The sequence below is a fragment of the Myripristis murdjan genome, chromosome 19, assembly GCF_902150065.1.
Source record: "Myripristis murdjan chromosome 19, fMyrMur1.1, whole genome shotgun sequence".
Taxonomy (NCBI): Eukaryota; Metazoa; Chordata; class Actinopteri; order Holocentriformes; family Holocentridae; genus Myripristis; species Myripristis murdjan.
Window position 1 is genome coordinate 9,337,622 of NC_043998.1, and position 18,392 is coordinate 9,356,013.

Below are 18,392 nucleotides of genomic sequence, written 5' to 3' on the forward strand. Positions count from 1 at the left end.
ATCAACTCTAACAATAACCTCAGGTGAAACTGGTCCTGTCAGGTTTGGCAACCCCGAGATACAGTAGACACAGTAATAGACAAAGTTTTTTTTTTTTTTTTTGTTATTTTATGACAACAAATTACAGTCGAGCTGTTGAGATCAGACCCAAATAATCAACTCTGGTCAAGGTGAGACTTTTCTTTGTACATCACACCAGGTTTTATTGATAAAGCACTTTGGGTTCAATTGTAGAAGTTATTTAAGACAAATGGTACATTTTTGGGAGGAATGCATATGTGAGATTTTCACATCTCTGTAATTGAGACAGGAGTGTAAATGAAACTGACTGCAGAGATCTCTTTTCCCACAGTAGAGATGTCTGTATTAACAATTACTTTACGGGTTGACGCAAAAACTAATTTCTTCTTAATACAGCGATGAATAGGAAAATGTAAGAAATGAGATTTGCTGCATTCAATTTTTTTCCTTCATCCTGGCAGCCAAGTCAGCCAAGCACATTTTCTCTTCTACAGTGCCCTGCTTCACTTTGGGGCAACTGAGTCTTCGGTGCCTTTCTCAAGGACATCTCAACAGTAGTTGTGATGAGAGGACAAATTGTTAATCATTCTCTATTCCCACCCACATTTTCCCAAGGCTCCCAAGGTCCCAAGATAAGGTGACGAAGCTTGTTTAGCAAAAAACTGGACACTTAACACAGTAACCAATCAGGGTTCAATCAATGAGGACGGAATTGGTTTTCATTTTTTGCTCCTGGAACTGGTTGCCTTGAGCTTTGATGCTGCGGATGTAGCAGAACAAGTCAGGAATCTGGTAAAGAACCTTAAAGTTTAAAGTCATGTTTTCTGAAGTTTTCAGGTGCTGATCATAAAATATTGCTTGTGTCTTTCCCTTGTTTTTGTTCCCCCCATGAATGTAAACAAGGCACTTAAAAAGGCTCTCTGTTTCTGGAGGCTGTGAATACAGAATAATTTAAACCTACCAATGAGGATGGAGTACAGAATCCCTGGCCTGTCAGAGGGAGGCTGTATGTTTCGGTCTTGGTCCACAGCCTGGATGGGCGGAGTCACATTGACCGGATTCACCTTAACCTAGAGATATAGCAACACAAGTTAGAATACAACACCACAGAACAAAACAATAAACCAGTAAAAAATATAACAAATGAGAACCTGTATCTGCGCATACATGAATATAAACAGAAGAACATTGCCAGTGGCATTTCTAATGAAAGTAGCTCTCTTATGGGTTAAAAAGCTGGATAATAAAAGTGGAGGCAGAGTAGGTTGGAAAAAAAAATCACTTTGTAGAGGTCAGTCCCACTCAGCTGCAGAGACAAAATTCATTACTTGTGTAAATTCAGGAGGAATTTCATTTCCCTCTAAGCAGTTCCAGCTTCATCTGTATTGCCTTCATTTCCCAAAAAGCGCTGTAGATGTTAGCAAAGCAAATCAAGTTAAATGAGACAATGCAAATTAAGAGAGAATCATGTACGTAAAAAACACATTATGGTATGTTTAAATGACCTGTAGAATAAACACAGACACACAAATAAATAGAAAATACTTCAGGAAGGGATGAGATTGCATTAAAAACAAGTGAATTTATTCCATGCTAGTGGGAAATAATTTTCAGCAAAATATAACTAAAGGATGTGTTAAGATGGTCTATCCTTTTGCAGGATGCCTGTGCATATTTACCTGTGTATCTTCATACTGTATATGCACTGTGTGTGTTTGCATGTCTCTGTATATGGTTGTATGTGTGGTCTGTGTGTGTGTTTGTGTGTGTCAGCGGAGTGGAGCAGTGAAATGGCTGGGCTATAATGTTGACTTATCACAGTGCAATATGCTGAGGTGTGGGTAATGTGAAGATGCCGATGGGAGAAAACATTACTATGTCTATAGGTAAAAACATTTTATCACTACAGCTGTCACGCGCACACACACACACACACACACACACACACACACACACACACACACACACACACACACACACACACACACACACACACACACACAAATCTAAAGCAGAGCACACAAGCAAGCATACACACATATTCCAAACCATGCACAAATGCATGAGCACACTCACCATAACTCTCTCATACACCCGCTATGATAAAATCCTTTAGCTCCCCACCTGTCATGTACAGTACAGCAGTTAAAATCTACTAGCCATCATAGAGCTATATCTTGTGTTGCCTAACACTGAAAAAGAGAGGAGGAGGAGGAATGTAATGGCACAGAGAAAGATATGAAAGGTGATGAAGCAGAGTGAAACAGGGTGTCAATACTTGGGAGAGAGATGTAAATGCAGACGAGAGGACAGACTGGAGCGTGGAACAAGAAGGACGACCCAAAGAGACTGAAATGAAAGAAATACTAATTGTAATACTAATAGTAATATTACATTAACTACCACTAACAATATGGATTGTCTTTTTTTATGCAGAATGATACAATTGAAAAGCGCTTTGTTAAGGATTCAAATGATTAAAAACCACAGCAAAGATAATGAAAAGTAAATAGAAAGACAAAACAAAGGCAAGGCAAAGAAAGAAAGAAAGAAAAAAGAAAGAAAGAAAGAAAGAATAGTACAAGAACAGAAAAAAAGTTGAAGAAAAAGAAGAACCAAGGAGCTGGAGTCAGACTCAGAGAGAGTAGCAGATGTAAAGCAGATGTAAAAGTGGAAAAAGAGAGAATGGAAAGTTGTATGAAAAGAGATAAAAAGCAACACCTGAGAGAGAGAGAGAGAGAGAGAGAGAGAGAGAGAGAGAGAGAGAGAGAGAGAGAGAGAGAGAGAGAGAGAGTTCGGGGGAAAGCTTGAAAGTGTAAATGAACCATAGAGCTGTAGAAAAATAGGAAAAATAGGATGAAGGGAGTGAAAGAGAAGAGGAAAGATGGAAACTGACCCTGTGGTCAAACTTTCAAGTCTTACGCAATGTTTGCATTTCATTTCTGGATAGATGCTTTTATTCACACCTCCTTGCTGAACCATGTGCGCATACATAATGGACATGGGTGGCCCCGGTGGCTATCAAACCCCCAACCATGCCGCTGCTAATGCCTTGCTTCAACTCACACTGAGCTGCAGTGCACTGAACTGCATGACACGACGTCCGTCTTGGTGCAACAGAGATACAGCACTCCCTGATCACATAAAAAAATAAATGGTAGCCTTCACAATGCAGTGCACCGCAGTACCACAAAGTCATACTCTACTCTACTAGCTGATGAAAATATGTATGTGATCTAACACTGTATTCTTCAGTGGTTTTGACATCTTTGTGCATCTTGAAAACAGCTTGCGGCCAATCAGGTATTACTCTCATGAAATGACATCCTTGACAACTGACCCAGACTTCAGGGAGATTGTGCACTGTGGTATTCAGTAACCTTGACTTTTTTTGACTTGCAGCTTCTGAGTTGCAGAAAGCAGTTATTTAAAGCAGATGTGTGAACAGACAACTCCTCAGCATCTTCTTCTGGCATGACCAGCATATCTTGTTTTGTGTGTGTGTGTGTGTGTGTGTGTGTGTGCATGTTAGAGTGAAAGAGAGAAAAAGAGAGAGAGAGTAGTTACGCTGGCTCTAAGGCTCTGAGGTTGTCACATCTTATCAGTCTGATTAGGACTCAAACTATTATAGTGTCTTGACTCTCCATTTCTCTCCTCTCCTCACTTCACCTCTGCACCCAGCAGCTCTTTTGTACAAAGCCCCCCTGGGGTCAGCTAAGAAAAAAAAAAAAAAAAAAGACTGGAAATCTGTAGTCTACTCTCGGTTTAGAAGATCTGTGTGCATGGTCTATAAACCGTGCTCTTCATAATCCTGAATCATGAATCCATGCCCAAGGATTTGTAAACTGTGCCCCCAAATTATGAATCTGTGCCCACAGTTTTGTAAACTGTGCCCTTGGATTTGCAATCCTAAAATCGATTTTAGGATCCATCTATCCATCTGTTTATCTACCTGCCTCTCTCTTCTGGCATCTTGTGCTCTCTCCCCCTGTAGTTTGGGTACAGCGAGGAGAGCAGGAACCCCAAGCATCAACTGTTTTGAGCATACTGGGGTGCAGTCAGGCAGAATGTATCAGAGCGCTCGTGTTGGATGCCTTTAAAGTGAGGTCTTAATCAATCAAAAAGGGCCCCTGAGATACAGATGTTGTTGAGTAGATGAGGGTGCGTTCAGGCAAACCTAATAAGAGAGGTCAGACTGCTTGCTTAAAAACACTTTTATTAAATGACCTTAAATAACCAGTTTAGTTGAAGTTTACGTTTCTTGAAAAAAGCTAAATTATTTGAAGTTTTTACTGGCCTTTAACGATGTTAGCCATTTCACCTTTTGCACATTCAGCCGCTTCTCCGCTGAATTAAAGTGGTAATAATAAATAATCGGTGAGACTGTGAGATTCCCTCTTTTTTGCAGACTTCTTTGGCACCAAGCAGCCAGAGTGGTGATGTTTTTACAATCAAACAAGAGTGGCAAGAGCTGTGATGTCTTCTTCTTTCCCTCTTGTCTGCTCAGCCACAGCAGCAGTTGCTGCTCATACTAACTACCCAGCTCTTCTTATCTCTTCCATTTATTCTAGACAAACTGTTGTTGCTGCTGCCAGATACGTAAAATGCATCACTTCCTGCGTGTCAGAGGATTCTTCCCACTAAAGCTCAAGCAGACGTTGGGTGTTTGGAACTGCAAATGTAAAAGCTTTCATGAACTGTGTGTAGGCTGAGAAACTCTTGTGTTACATCACTCACCTCCCTCTATCTTCCCTTTCATCTCTGCTTCTCCCTGTCTGTAAAATTTGTATCTGGGTGGTTTTCTACCCTTTTCTTTACTTCTTTCTCTTTCCTTCTTGCCTCTGTATCTCAGACTGAGGGTTAAGGGCTTGATTTAAATTAGATTTGCCCAGCCTGACAATTGGAGGGGAAATTCCCATTAAAGACATGGTCAGGAATGGTATGTGTAGTTTCAAGACTCAATCTTAATCAGCCTGATAGACTGACCTAAGCCACCCTGATAATAGCATCCATTACTCCTCTAAATATGCTAGAGGGGTAATGGTTCATTGGATTTATCAATTATAAATCAATTCAATTCAACTGCACTGATGTGCTACAGAAATAAACAGAATGAATTGCTCTGACCTAAGTGCTTACTCCATGTTTTTTTGTTGTTTTTTTTTGTTTTGTTTTTTAGATGTGAAGCACCTTTATGAGCTTTAGGTGAAATTCACTCACAGGATCACAGTTATGCATACATGTGCTCCATTTGGTCTTGCCACTTCTTACATAGTGACAAGCAAAGTGTTTAAACAGAGTGTGGGTGGTAGCTACTGGCTATTATGTGAGATATGTGCTGTAATGAACAATAAATTAACCATTATTGGCTCCTCATCAAAGCCAAACTTCATCTTTGTGCTCCAAGCTGCATCTGAAGTACAGCTAAAATTGACCGCATGCACAGGGGTTCAGCTATCTGCTCACTTTGCTAAGATTTTAATCATAAATTCTATTGCACTGGGTTCAACTTGAGCTTCACATGAGTCGGACAACCCCACAGTGCACATATACCGGCTGACCCAAGCTTCACTATTCAGGGTTCCATGGAAGAGTGCATTGACTTGCCAGAATAAATAGACAGTCTGTATTTTATTTTGCTTTTCAGTTTTGTTTTATGGAACTTTCAGGGGAACTTAGTGCTTGATAATCCACCTCTACATGCATGTCCCACAGATACCAGCAACACAGATAGATGGTCCCTGACGGTGCATTCACTCACCTTAATTAAAATGTAAAATGTGTGTTTTACCAAAATGTAGTCTAATTTATTGTGTTTATTGGGTGTTCTATACAAATCCATAATAGTTTATTTTGAAAAGCTAAAAACCTAAAGCCACATTTACACATAGACCCTCGCAGAACCCAGGTACAAATTAAGAGTGGTGCCTCACATCACTGACACTGTGTGTTCTTGTTGTGCTTGTTCCTGGGTCTTGCTCTTAGAAGAGGTTTCTGGGGGCAAAGCGAGCACCCTAAGGTCTTGTGTCCATTGTACCCCAACAGCAGCAAACGTATGGCAAAGGAGGTGTCTCATCATTCAGTGTGTGATTTACAACAGCAACACAGTAAACAGGGATGGTGTTACTACTGTACAGCGGCACAGTAGAGGTACTTAGAGGTGGAAAATGAGATTGCAGACATTAGAAAAAAAAGAGCTGAAATATGTAAAGTAATGGAAAACAACTATGACAAGGCATGCAGTCTCTAACAGAGACCAACAGGATGTCTTTATTTTATTTCCTAGCAGAACAACCTCTCAATGAAACATTTTTTAATCATTTGTGTTTGTGGTTGCCCACTCCAATTTTTTTTAAAAAAAGAGTATGTGTGATACCTACTGTGTGATGCTGATTGCTTCACACATTTAACCAATCAGGGATGTTCGTCACCAAAACTCCACCCTCTACATGCACTACCTTGGTTCCAGGGACTGTTTTGTGGCACTGGGACTCAACCCAAAGGACACAAAGAGGGACTGGTTCCTTTGGTACAAACATTGGTAAGGGCTCCTGGTTCCTCAAAAGGGTCCCTGTGTCCTGGGGACAGTCCCCATTTATTGATCTAGTGTCAGCATATTTATGACTACAAGGTAATTTAGCTGAAGACTATAATAATGTGTATAATGCAATGCATTTTCAAAATCTCAAAAGTTTTCAAAAGTTCCTAGCATGCCACTGGCATAAGTGTTCTTTCTGCTTCCCCATCCGGCTCTGTCTCTTTCTCTTCGTTCTCCTCTCTCTTTCACCTCCTCATGTCCGCCTCCCACTATCTCACCATCATAAACCCTGTCCTTGTCTGCATATACTCGCTCTTTTTCAAACTATGAGGTATAAAGTTGATTTACTCCTGTTGTTCCTCACTGTGTCTCTCTTGGCACAAAGAAGAGTGAGTGAGTAAGTAAGTGTGTGTGTGTGTGTGTATGTGTGTGTGCATGAATTGCAGATTTGTGTGGGTATAAAGACTGCATAAGAATCTCTTTGTGTGTGTGTGACAGTAGCTCATGTGCCCAAGTGTGTGAGAATCTGTATAAGAAAGTGTGTGGAAAAGTTCGCAGTTTAAACAAAGATATAAAGCAGTAACAGTAGGCAATGTCCACTTACACATGATTGTTCCACTGGCTTGACACTGTTGTGTGTGAGAGTGAGTGTGTGTGTGCGTGTGTGTGTGTGTGCATGCGTATATGTGTGTATGTGTGTGTGTGTGTGTGTGTGTGTCTGTGTGTGTGAGAGAGAGTGAGTGGGTGTGTGGTAAGGCATGAATGCACTGCTAGCTTGTCACCATCAACGGGTCTGAGAATGTGTGTCTATATGCGTGTGTGTGTGTGTGTGTGTGCGTGTGTGCGTGTGTGTGTGTGTGTGTGTGTGTGCATGTGTGGTAGGCATGAATGCTCTGCTGACTTGTCAGAGTTGAGGATTTCACCCACAGCAACTTTGTCTCGTTTACAAAGTGATGTTGTAACTTGCACTGGATAACAGCATCAGCTAAATGCCTGAGATGTAAAAGTAAAACAATACAGCTGTGCAAGCACAAATATACAGCAGAGTGCTGCAGATGTAAAGCAAGATTCACATTTGGATAAATGGGATATACACAAGGGATACACAATAAGATACGTTAAAGATATGTATATATATATATATATATATATATATATATATATATATATATATATATATATATATATATATTTTACCTTTTAGACTAAGCTTAAATACAGTCTCTTGCCCTCAGTAAAACACAGAAGTTCTCGTTTCAGTTACAGAGCCAGCACAAAGACTTCCATGACCTGTTGCTACAACTGTGGTTTGAGTAACATTACTATACATAATTGTACTGTTTTACAGTTTGTTTGTTTTTTTGTTTTTTTTTTTAAAATGGTTTCATTCAATAGAGACAGTAGAGAGAGACAAGGAAGGCAGGGGAGAGAGAGAGGGGATGACACGCAGCTAAAGGTTCAGGCCGCACCCAAACCCGGGTCGCTGCAGCAGGGACTCAGCCTTGATATGTGGCATGTGCTCTACCGGAGCGCCCCCACTGTACATCACTGCTGATGTGTCCCAACAGCACACAAGTCCCAAGCGCATCGTAGGCGACCAGCAGTTCCCCAAAGTACGAAAATGAGAAGTTGTTGCAAGCTGAATGCCACATATTCTTAAGTGATATGCTACTCTGACAGTTCTGTGTAGGTTTACACTGGAAGTGAATGTGCACGGTAAGTGACAACAGGCAGCCTGAAATTCCTCTATATCACAGCACATTGGATAAATTACATGGTCACTCACCTGAAAAATTCCCTAAAATATACCTGGTACATCCGCTATATTGAGTTAACATGCGGATCATGTAATAAAACTGCAGCGCTTCCCTCGGCACATGTATGAGTTTGATGTCTCTGTTCTGATTATTTATAAGTTGCCCAACTGGCTAAGCTCCCAAAAATATGGTGCAGTTCTTTAACCCTCAATGTTAACCTGAATCTAACCCAAATTCTCATAATTACCTCACGCCAGAAAAATGACATTTAAAGTCTAAAACTCAAAAACAAGAACAAAAACACACACACGCACATTGTCAAAGGAAATTAATGAGATTGTAGTAACACATAAAAACACATGTAACTCCTCCACATACTCCACATACACATAAAACATATACTTACTGGATCTGTAAGCTCCAGTATGTTGGCCCTATATGTGATGGGATTACAGTCACGGGTGTTTCCCACGAGTGTACATGGCAGAAACATGGGGCCCAAATCATCACCATCCAGTACATCCACAGTGAGAGTGGTGGTGGCTGTGCGACGCTCACTTGGGTTGGGGGATCGGTCCTATAGAGAAAGAGAGTGAGATTATATTTTATTATTGTGATAATGCACAAAATTCTTATTTGGATTAGGTTTGGATTTGAGAAATGTTCAGTTTTAATAGGATATTGATAAAAATGAGTGTGAATACAACCAACAAGTCCTGCCAAAGACGTTCATAAAGTCACACTGGCACAGTCGGGGCAATCTTAATGTTTATTTACACCACATCAGCAGCAGTTCAACAGATTGCTACTGCAGATAAAAAGCATTAAAAGTTATAGTTTATTAGCACAGCTTCTCCAAAACTACTTGAGCCGGAGGGAGATAAATTTGCCTTACCTTTAGCCAAAGCCATTGCTCTTTTTAGATGTGTTTTTGTTGTTCACATTGTTTTGGAGCAACCCATACACAGTAAGTGGAGATTAAGTGAAAATTTGAATGGTTGGTGCACCTCCAATATTTTAAACCTCTGACTCAGTGATACATTGCAATGCAAATGCATGTCTTGTGTAAATTTGAAAAGCTACTCGAATACTCCACAGGAAACCCTTACCATACTCATCATTCATCTGAATGGATGGTACACCTGCTAAGCTTTCAGCTTTTACTGAGGAAAAAAAAAAAAATGAAATTAAATTCTACTGAGTGTGCATTCCACTGAAAATGTCAGTGTTGTGTAAAACTCTCGGCTATTAACAAAAAAATCCACAGGAGTCTTTAATCACATTCATATGCAGATACTGAAAGATCAATACGCTTACAGGCTTTTGAATTTTTATTCATAGGAACAGAGACCTTAAACTGTTGAGTTTCAATAAGGCCTTTATAAAATATCTATACAGCTAATTCACAGGAAACTATTATTTATGGAAGATGCTTGTTTAACGGCCCTCATATCAATGCAACAGATTTTCAATGCCAGTCTTAGACATAAAATATTTAAAGTACCACTCTATTAGCAGCACTCTTATTTCCTCCTGGGCGTGAATGTATGCTGACTAAGAAATGCAAATGTACGACTGTGGTGGCTGTTTCATTCTGTTATGATTTTATTTTATTTTTTTCTCCCCTGTTTCCTGAGCTGTGGTCTACCCATTGGTCTGCTGTTGTTATCTCGCACCCAATTATGATAACAGAGACTCAGCAAATTCACAGGAAACACCTAGCAGGCGTATTCATTCATCAATACACCCGGTGTGTTTTCAGTTTTTACCTCAAGATAATTAAAAGAGAGAGATAAGCTTATTTGTTTTTGTTTTTTTTAATTTATTTTATTGCTAAAAAACTCCACACACTCACCCACCACCACAAAAAACAAACAAACAAACAAAAAAAAAACCCCAGAGAAATAAGGGAATACACAGGCTGTTTTAAATCTCTACAGCTCAATAATTTGATAATCTTTAACTCAGGATTTTTTTTTTTTTTTTAGCTTTTTTCTTTTTTTACTTACATACAGTCAGTGCAGCTGGCTTTTTTTTTTTTTTTTTTTTTTTTATTTAACCTTTAAAAGACACTAGTTACTGCTATTCATTTTTAGACAGGAAAAAAAAAATCCACAGATAAAACTGCCCATGATAACACATCACAGTAAACATGTAGCTTTAAGTTTCCATCCTTATTTTCCCTCTGCCCAACTTGAGTGTTCATATTAGTTTTTATAGAAATAATCTCTCAACCAGGTTAGTACATGTCGTCTCATAAACTTTATTGTCAAATCCATGTCTTTTTTATCTAGGGCGTCTCTGCTCGCTGGGACAGCAGGTACTTTCAAGGTACTTTTGACGCCACACAGCTTGTATTTTAAAAATGCTCCAAAGCGAACACATATAAGAAAATTCTAATTACATGTGGCATAGTCTGCAAAATGACTGGGGGAGAGGAAAACCAGAGACAGACAGCTGTAAATGTGCTGTACTGTAACTCGATATTACACCCGTGTTGCCCTTTAATTTTGTGTTCATTCAAGTTCTGAATATACCTGCAGGCTTTCCACTTTTTGCTCCGAAATATTTTTCATCATCATGTATAGTTTTCATTGAAGCTGTCTGAAAATCAGCACTGAAGGACTTGAAGATTCAAAAGACATTCGGAGAAGTCAGAAGTCAGAAATTAAATGCATGAACGTTTGATGCAAAGTTTGACAGAGGAACAGAATAACAGCTAATCAGAAAGTCTCAGAGTTTTACTTGTATTCATAGTTTCACTGAGCTATACTTTGAATTTGTGATTTAATTTTCCCTCATATTGATAATAGATGTAAACACTGAAACTAAACAGACTTGTACTGAGTAGAAACTTTGCAAAAGTATATTTTCCATTCACTAGTCAAATTAATTTAGATCATATGTGAACATACTTTTATCGTACTTGTCAAAACCAATTACTGATTTATTGTTTTCTAACATGCTCCACTGAAAAATTCTTAGTCTAGACTATTAAGCTTTTTTCTTGGTTGTACAAGCATTTTCTGAGAACTGATATTGCACAAAATCAGACACTCAAAACTCTCCTATTACTGTATTCAGATAAATAACCAATATATAAGATGTCTGAATAGTCAGAAACAAATGAATCTTTCTAAGTACTGTCTGTTTTTTAATAAAGCCTTCAGAATAAATGGGTCTTGAGACATGACTATTTACCAAAACACTTTAAGAAATAAAGCTTCTGTAAACAAGGTTTTGCTGTCATAGCAAAAACCTTAATAACATAATCAGCAACTTAGACCATTTTCTCTTGAGGCATAGCTGCATATTCATTAAACTTCTAACCCCTCATCCCAACTGAGTCTGAATCTGTTTTGTATGTTAAGTCACAATAACTATATTTGTAGATCACTTTCTAAATAAAGGGTACAAAGTGCCATGAAAACGAAGGAACAAAACAATCATATTAACAAAGCCATTAGTGATAATAAAAGAGAGAGCCCTCGGTCCCTTGAGGCCCACTCAACAGAGCAGAAATAGTGCAATGCTGCGTAACAGTGGTATTACCATGATAATACAAATTTACATAAAAATAACAACACTCTAGGCTATAGACTACAGTTCTACTCAAGTGGGAGGGATTTCATTTTCTTCTAACATATCACTGCTCTCTCTATGTTTCCAGAAAATCAACTTCATATGATTTATTAAAAAAAATCTCTTCATTTTCAAATTTATGCCTCCAGACTTTTCATCACACATACACACAAACACACACACGCAAACTCACATTAGCCTGTATGATGACCAGGTATCGTGTTATCTCTTCATAGTTGAGTCTTTCTCGCAGAACCACGGAGCCAAAGAGTGTCAGTGGGATGTCAAAGGTCTTGCTGGCTGCCTAAAGCACGCACACACGCGCGCGCACACACACACACACACACACACACACACACACACACACACACACACACACACACACACGCGCGCACACACACACGCGCGCACACACGCACACACGCACACACAGGCAGAATGACTCATTTAACCTTTAGGCGATTTAAGACTTTCTTTTATAACTCTAGTTTCCACATGATGATTCACACAAGTAACGCTAAGCAATACTAATAACAGTCGTAGCAGTAGTCACAGCAGGAAATGTTGTAGTAGTAGGAAAAGTAATTGCAGCAATAGCGATAGTATTCCTTCAAAAGTGTGTAAAAAGAACGATTATTACCATAAACTAAGGACATCAGAGAAGTAGAGATGAAATGAGGGAAAAGGGAGAGAGGAAGACAGATGGAAAGGAGAGACAAAGAGCACCAATTTACATTTTAACTGCATGATTTGTAGGCTGGTATGCATATTCATACCGACATTTCAGGATTAACACCAATGTATGCTTCTTCAATGTAAAAATGATCACACTGATAAAGCTGCTTGAATGAAACAAAGGGAATGAGCCAAGATTAAAGAGTGTGTGTGCTGCGTCTCATCTTCTGAAGAAAGCAAATGAGACAATCATCAGCCAAAATTAACTTAATCTTTGAACAATGCATGAACAGAGTTAACATATGGCTCCATGGTAAGTGGTCGAGCTGAGCCTGAGGTCAAACGCTTTAATCAAAACCGATGCCAAAACCCCGAGCTAGGGCAAAGTCCCTGTTATCTAATATTATTTGCCATCCTAATTTATGCGACATTTCTGCGGGAAAAAAGAGAAGTATTATTATTTAGTCAGCATGCTAATGTTTCATCAATATTACAAGATCAGTTCTGTCTCACTTTGCCAAACCCCACTGTCTGTATAAGGTGAATATGTTATACTAGGAACAGTACAGATGGATAACCTACCACATCATTAGGGTTGTACTGGATGGTGTACTCTATCTGTCCGTTCGGTCCATCGTCAATGTCCGTCGCGCCGTTGTTCCCCGAGAAACCAGAGAAGATTGTGGTTCCTATCGGTGTCAGCTGCAAAGAGCCAAGCCATGGTGTAAAAATTCAAATTCTTTTGCCGTCTAATGTGAAATCAGTGTTACAAGTCACAACCAGGGCATGGGATTGTTTCAAAAAAATTCTGCGTGAGCCTCGATATCTATGGACACAAATGCACGTACCAACAAATGCACATCCACGGCAACAGAACGAGGCAGGATCCTGTGACGATGCAGCATCATTTCACATATTTGAGCTTTTGTATCATGCATTCACAATTTGCCTCCTAAGTTCTGCTGCTGTTGTTTTGCATACCCTACGTTGTATTGCACACACTCTTATTGTTCACCCATACATAGTACCTCTCATGTTTTAGTTGAAAGTATCAGATTGTTTATTTTCATACAAGCTTCATTTGCTATAATCCTTGCTTTTTTCATTTCTTGCCAAAAAAGAATGAAAAAGAGAAAGAGAGAGAGAGAAGACAAGTGGCAAAGGTCCCAGGTTGGATTCAGACCCAAAACATTGCAGGTAATATGTGGCACAGATGGAGGATCACACATTTTACTTTAAATTGGTCAAGAGAGGTCTTGATATCCCGCTGTCTCACGAAAACAAATGCAGAATATGACTTTGAATTTCACCTTATTGTGCTAAAATGGAGCTTGGGAAGGAAGAGGGGCTTGCGGCACTTTGTGTGCACTCATCTGTGCCAGAAAAAAGAGGGCTAGATGCTAGATTTTGGAGGAGAGAATAGCGGAGGAGACGTGGGCAGCATGGGTTATCTGTTCTGCAGAGATGAATAGAGGTAAATTATGACTGAATAATAAAGTCTAATCAAAGTAGTATGCAAGATGAATTGTTTAAACTTTATGCTTTGTATGGAGTATTATCTAGGGAACACTATTCCATAACCAGTGTATCCGTCTAAATGAATTTCTTTTGCCTGGTTTCCTTGTGAGCGATATCTGAACCAGCTCAGAGCCTGAGTCAGACCAACTCAAACGACCACGCACCACTGGACATGGGGATTTTATATCAGATCTCAAAAACATGCCTGGGACAGCTAAATTGGGCCTGAAGTCATGATGTGTGCATGTTTTTGGGATGTTTTTGTCTTTATTTTCTGGTTCATAGTGAAGAGAAACAGAAATTGTTGGATTCCCTTTCAGGTCTTCATAGATGCACACCAACCACAAAACGTTATTGCTGATTTTCTTTTTTGTTTTATTTGTTTGTTTGTTTGTTTGTTTGTTTTTTGTATCTTGTTGCTATCCAGCTGCAGCATTATTAAAGTTTAATGTAATCACAATTAGTGGGCTGATGACGTGTGCATCTACATCAGTTAATAAATCACCGAGGACCCACATACTGGCATGTACACCTCTCTGTTCGTCTGCCTGTAACGCCTCTTTTCTTCTTTCACCATTTTTCAGTTGCCCTCTGTTTATTCGCCAGCCCACGTCTTCCTCTCCTGTCTTCAACCTGCTTTCATGTTTGCCTCTCTGTGTCATTTTTCTCACTTGCGAACACTTAAACCCACTCTATCTCTCTCATTGCTTCTGTGATAAACATGAATATTTGCTGCACCTCAGTGCCCCTCGAATAAAAACCTTACATAAAGGTGGATTACTGCTTGAACAAGATGTTGTCAAGTGGGCTTCTCACTCAAGTCTTGCTTATATTTTTTTCTTTTTTTTTTTTTTAAAGATTATTTTTGGGTATTCATGCTTTATTCATTACTGACAGTGGAGAGAGACAGGAAAGGCAGGGGAGAGAGATGGAATGACATGTAGAAAAGGGTCCGGGCCAGAATTGAACCCAAGGCGCTGCGGTAAAGACTTGGCCTTGATGCGTGGTACGCACTCTACCATGTCAACCCCCGGGGCGCCAAGGTCTCGCTTATTTTTTTGCTTAGATAAAATGTGAAAGTTAAATGTGAAGATTAAATGATGTGAACACTGTTTGGAGGTGCTTTGTGTGTTTGTGTGTCATCACCCCCGGCATGAGTTGGGTTGAGTTTTGTTTGGTTTAAGTGAGAAATATTAATCTGTAGCACTTTCATTTTAATAAACCCCTTTTGCTACTCTATATCTGGTAAAACTGATAAAACAATATAGCGATTCAATCTATACCCAGTTCATGGAAGCGTTGTCGTTCTAATCACAGTGGCTGGTAGCTCTTTCCTGGAAAAAAATTCTCTTGCCTCTAGGGAAATGAGTATTTAGCATGAGCATGCAATAACCAAATAATCTCTGGGAAAAGCAATGCAAAAGCACCACAGCAAATGTTGTCAATGTAAATAAACAAATAACTTGAGGATTATCACTTTATGTTTCAGTGATACATGAAGATAACAAACCATGTGACTGGCATATGTGACGGAAAAGTCAGCGATGAAAGTCACATAATTATACTGTTGTGCTTTGATATAAGGACAATATCGAATTCATGATATTACTCTGTTTCATTTAAAGGCAAACTTCAACGTTTGGGCAAAACCCGCTTCTTCCGACTTACGCAGACTGAGACCAGATGGAGAAGTTAATTTGTGCCGGATCTACTTATACCTTCAGCGGCGTGTGGACCACTGTGATAGACGGAAGGATAAAAGTGTTCAGCAGTTATAGTTCCACCATTAAATTGTCCTAAAACGACTCTCTCTCTTTTTGAGAGTGTTGCAAATGCACTTGATACATTGCATAAATAAGACAGCCTCAGAGCTGCTGTAAAGTTTATTTTTCCAGTTTGATGGAGCTACACTAATGACTCCCATAGAGTCTTTATGCTAAGCTATCACAAACTGCTACCCATAGGAACTGAAACACTGGACGTACAGAGGTGAAAATGGTATCGAACATCTTGTCCCAGTCTGCTATTTTTAAGCTATTTTGCCCAAAACTCTGAAGTACTCCTTTAAAGAGGGGCTAGTTGCAGCAGAGAATTGCCCCTCTGAAATCCTGTGGCTATTAAACATCGCTCAGTGTTGGACACATTGGAGTATGAGTTTTCCATTTTATTTATGGTTATTTATTTATTTTTCTTATTATAAAAACCAGGTAAACACTTCCTGAAAAAAAAAAAATAAAAATGAATTGACGGTGGTATGTTATGATTCATATAAAATACTTTCTGAATTTCACATCCGCCTATGGATTAACCAACTACTATTTGTAGTACTGTAACTACTATTATTTTGTTTGTTTGTTTTTTTTACACTGATATTATCTTGAAAAAACATTGTTTATAGAAATGAATACAAATGGAGTTATCTGTTTTTGTATGTGACATATTGGTGTTCAGAATGTCTTAAATGATCTCTATGCCACTTTTCCATCTGTTTTTCATAAAACAATTTCAAAAATGAGGCCCCCGTGCCAACTGTGAAATCAGCCACGAGGATCGCCCTGTTTGTTCCAAGAATCTTGTACAGGAAACTCATAAAATCTGTCCTTTATGTTCTTATAAAAAAACAACATCGCTTGTCTGCGTGTCTTTAACTGTCTCTTTCTCGCTCTCTCTTCCTCCCTCTGTGTCTCTCGCTCTCATTTATTGTTAATAATAGACAAGCAAAAGCACGTTCAGTGCAGATAAAGCAGGAGGCAACCGTGAATCTGTCTCTCACTATAAAACTGACTGCATTAGTTGGTTACAGTTCTGAGGGCGACAGGAGAAAATCAGACAATAGCTGTCTGCCTAATGAGCAGATTTGCACTCGTACCTGAATAAATCTACTCCTGCTTTTGAATTATTATCCTCATCTGAATAAAGGTTCTCTCATTTTTAAATTATTACCGCCAAACTGTCCACGCTTGCCCTGGCCTGGCAGAGAAATCATATTTCAGAGCTTTTATGATGCATCTCCTAAATTGTACGGTAGTCGTTCAGGTGAATGGAGCAAATTATTTTAGTCCAAGTAATGAGAAACTGGAGAATTGGTGTGTGCGTGTGTGTGTGTGTGTGTGTGTCTGTGGATGTGTGGTGTCAGTGGTATACATAGTCTGGCAAGGAGAGGGATGGAGAGAGGTTGAGAAATGGAGAGGTAATGGAGAGCTAGAAGGAGGGAGATGTGGTGAAGGGGAGAAAGGGAGAAAGTTACCAACATGGAGAAAAAGAATGAAATGAGAGAGGCCAAGAGAGTAAGAGAGAGAGAGAGTTTGAGAAAGAGACAGAGGGATTGAGTTGGACAGGCTGTGGATGACTATATAATGAGATATTCTACCAGGGTCTGCCTAGAGGCGTATGCTGGCAGCGGGCTACATGAATGCTTGTCCAGTTTAAGCCTGAACCTCTTCTTGTTAAACTCTCTTCCCCAGACTCTGGAGGACTCACTAACTGTGGGAATGGCAGCTTAAAGACAATTTTAGCCTCAGAATAACAGATTTAGATCTTTTCCATGGTTGCCCAAAACTCTCTCTGCTTCTCCCTTCTTGCAGTTCTGCCCTTCAACCTTTGGCTGACAGCAAGATGTCATGTATAATGCTATTTGATGCATGATTTCATCGAAGGCACACTGCGGTATGCAGCCCACCTATACTAACATGCATTTTTGAGTATACGTCTTCATGTTGGAGATGGAGCCTCTAACCTTGGCATTGCCGGTGCCATGTTTGACCCATTGAGCAACATGGGAAAAGCTCTGTATAGTAAAATTGATACAAGTGTTCACTCATTCTGGCCTGGACTACAGTTTCGACCCATGGTCTCTGGTCTCAAACCCATGAGTCCTGTACCTGCCAGCATGATAGACAGCAGTGCTGCAGGCTGAGTGAAATAAATGGTTCCAAATTTAGGTGAAGGACAGTGTTTCCACCGCTGTGAGTTTAAAGGAATTCTTTGTCTCCAAGACAATGTGTATAAGCGGGGAAAAAAATATAAAGTGTGTTTATGTGCGTGGTTGTTTCTGCTTTACCTCATTGATGGCCACATAGTATCTTGGCTGCTGGAAGACCGGTACATTGTCATTGCGGTCTCGGACAACAATGCGGACCTCGTGCAAAATCACCGTGCCCACCAGCTGGTTGGTACACTGAACCTGAACCACAATGGACTGAATGTAGGAGGGGGGCTGGAGGGAGGAGCGAGAGAAAGAGAGCAGTGAGTCTCAACGTACTCCATTAAAAGAAACTGACAACAACCTATAACTAAGTGCG

General features: G+C 39.6%; 1 protein-coding gene across 6 annotated transcripts in view; it reads right to left on the bottom strand.

Annotated features, from left to right (window-relative positions):
* LOC115378093 (protocadherin-15-like) overlaps nucleotides 1-18,392 on the bottom strand; it is a 290,200-nt gene that overhangs the window by 122,271 nt on the left and 149,537 nt on the right. For all 6 annotated transcript variants that reach the window (XM_030078231.1, XM_030078233.1, XM_030078234.1 and 3 more), the window contains 5 exons: nucleotides 18,152-18,307; nucleotides 13,156-13,275; nucleotides 12,092-12,202; nucleotides 8,723-8,893; nucleotides 983-1,091 (listed from right to left, as the gene is read on the bottom strand). In XM_030078231.1, the coding sequence (XP_029934091.1) occupies nucleotides 983-1,091; nucleotides 8,723-8,893; nucleotides 12,092-12,202; nucleotides 13,156-13,275; nucleotides 18,152-18,307 (667 nt within the window). The remainder of the gene's footprint in view (nucleotides 1-982; nucleotides 1,092-8,722; nucleotides 8,894-12,091; nucleotides 12,203-13,155; nucleotides 13,276-18,151; nucleotides 18,308-18,392) is intronic.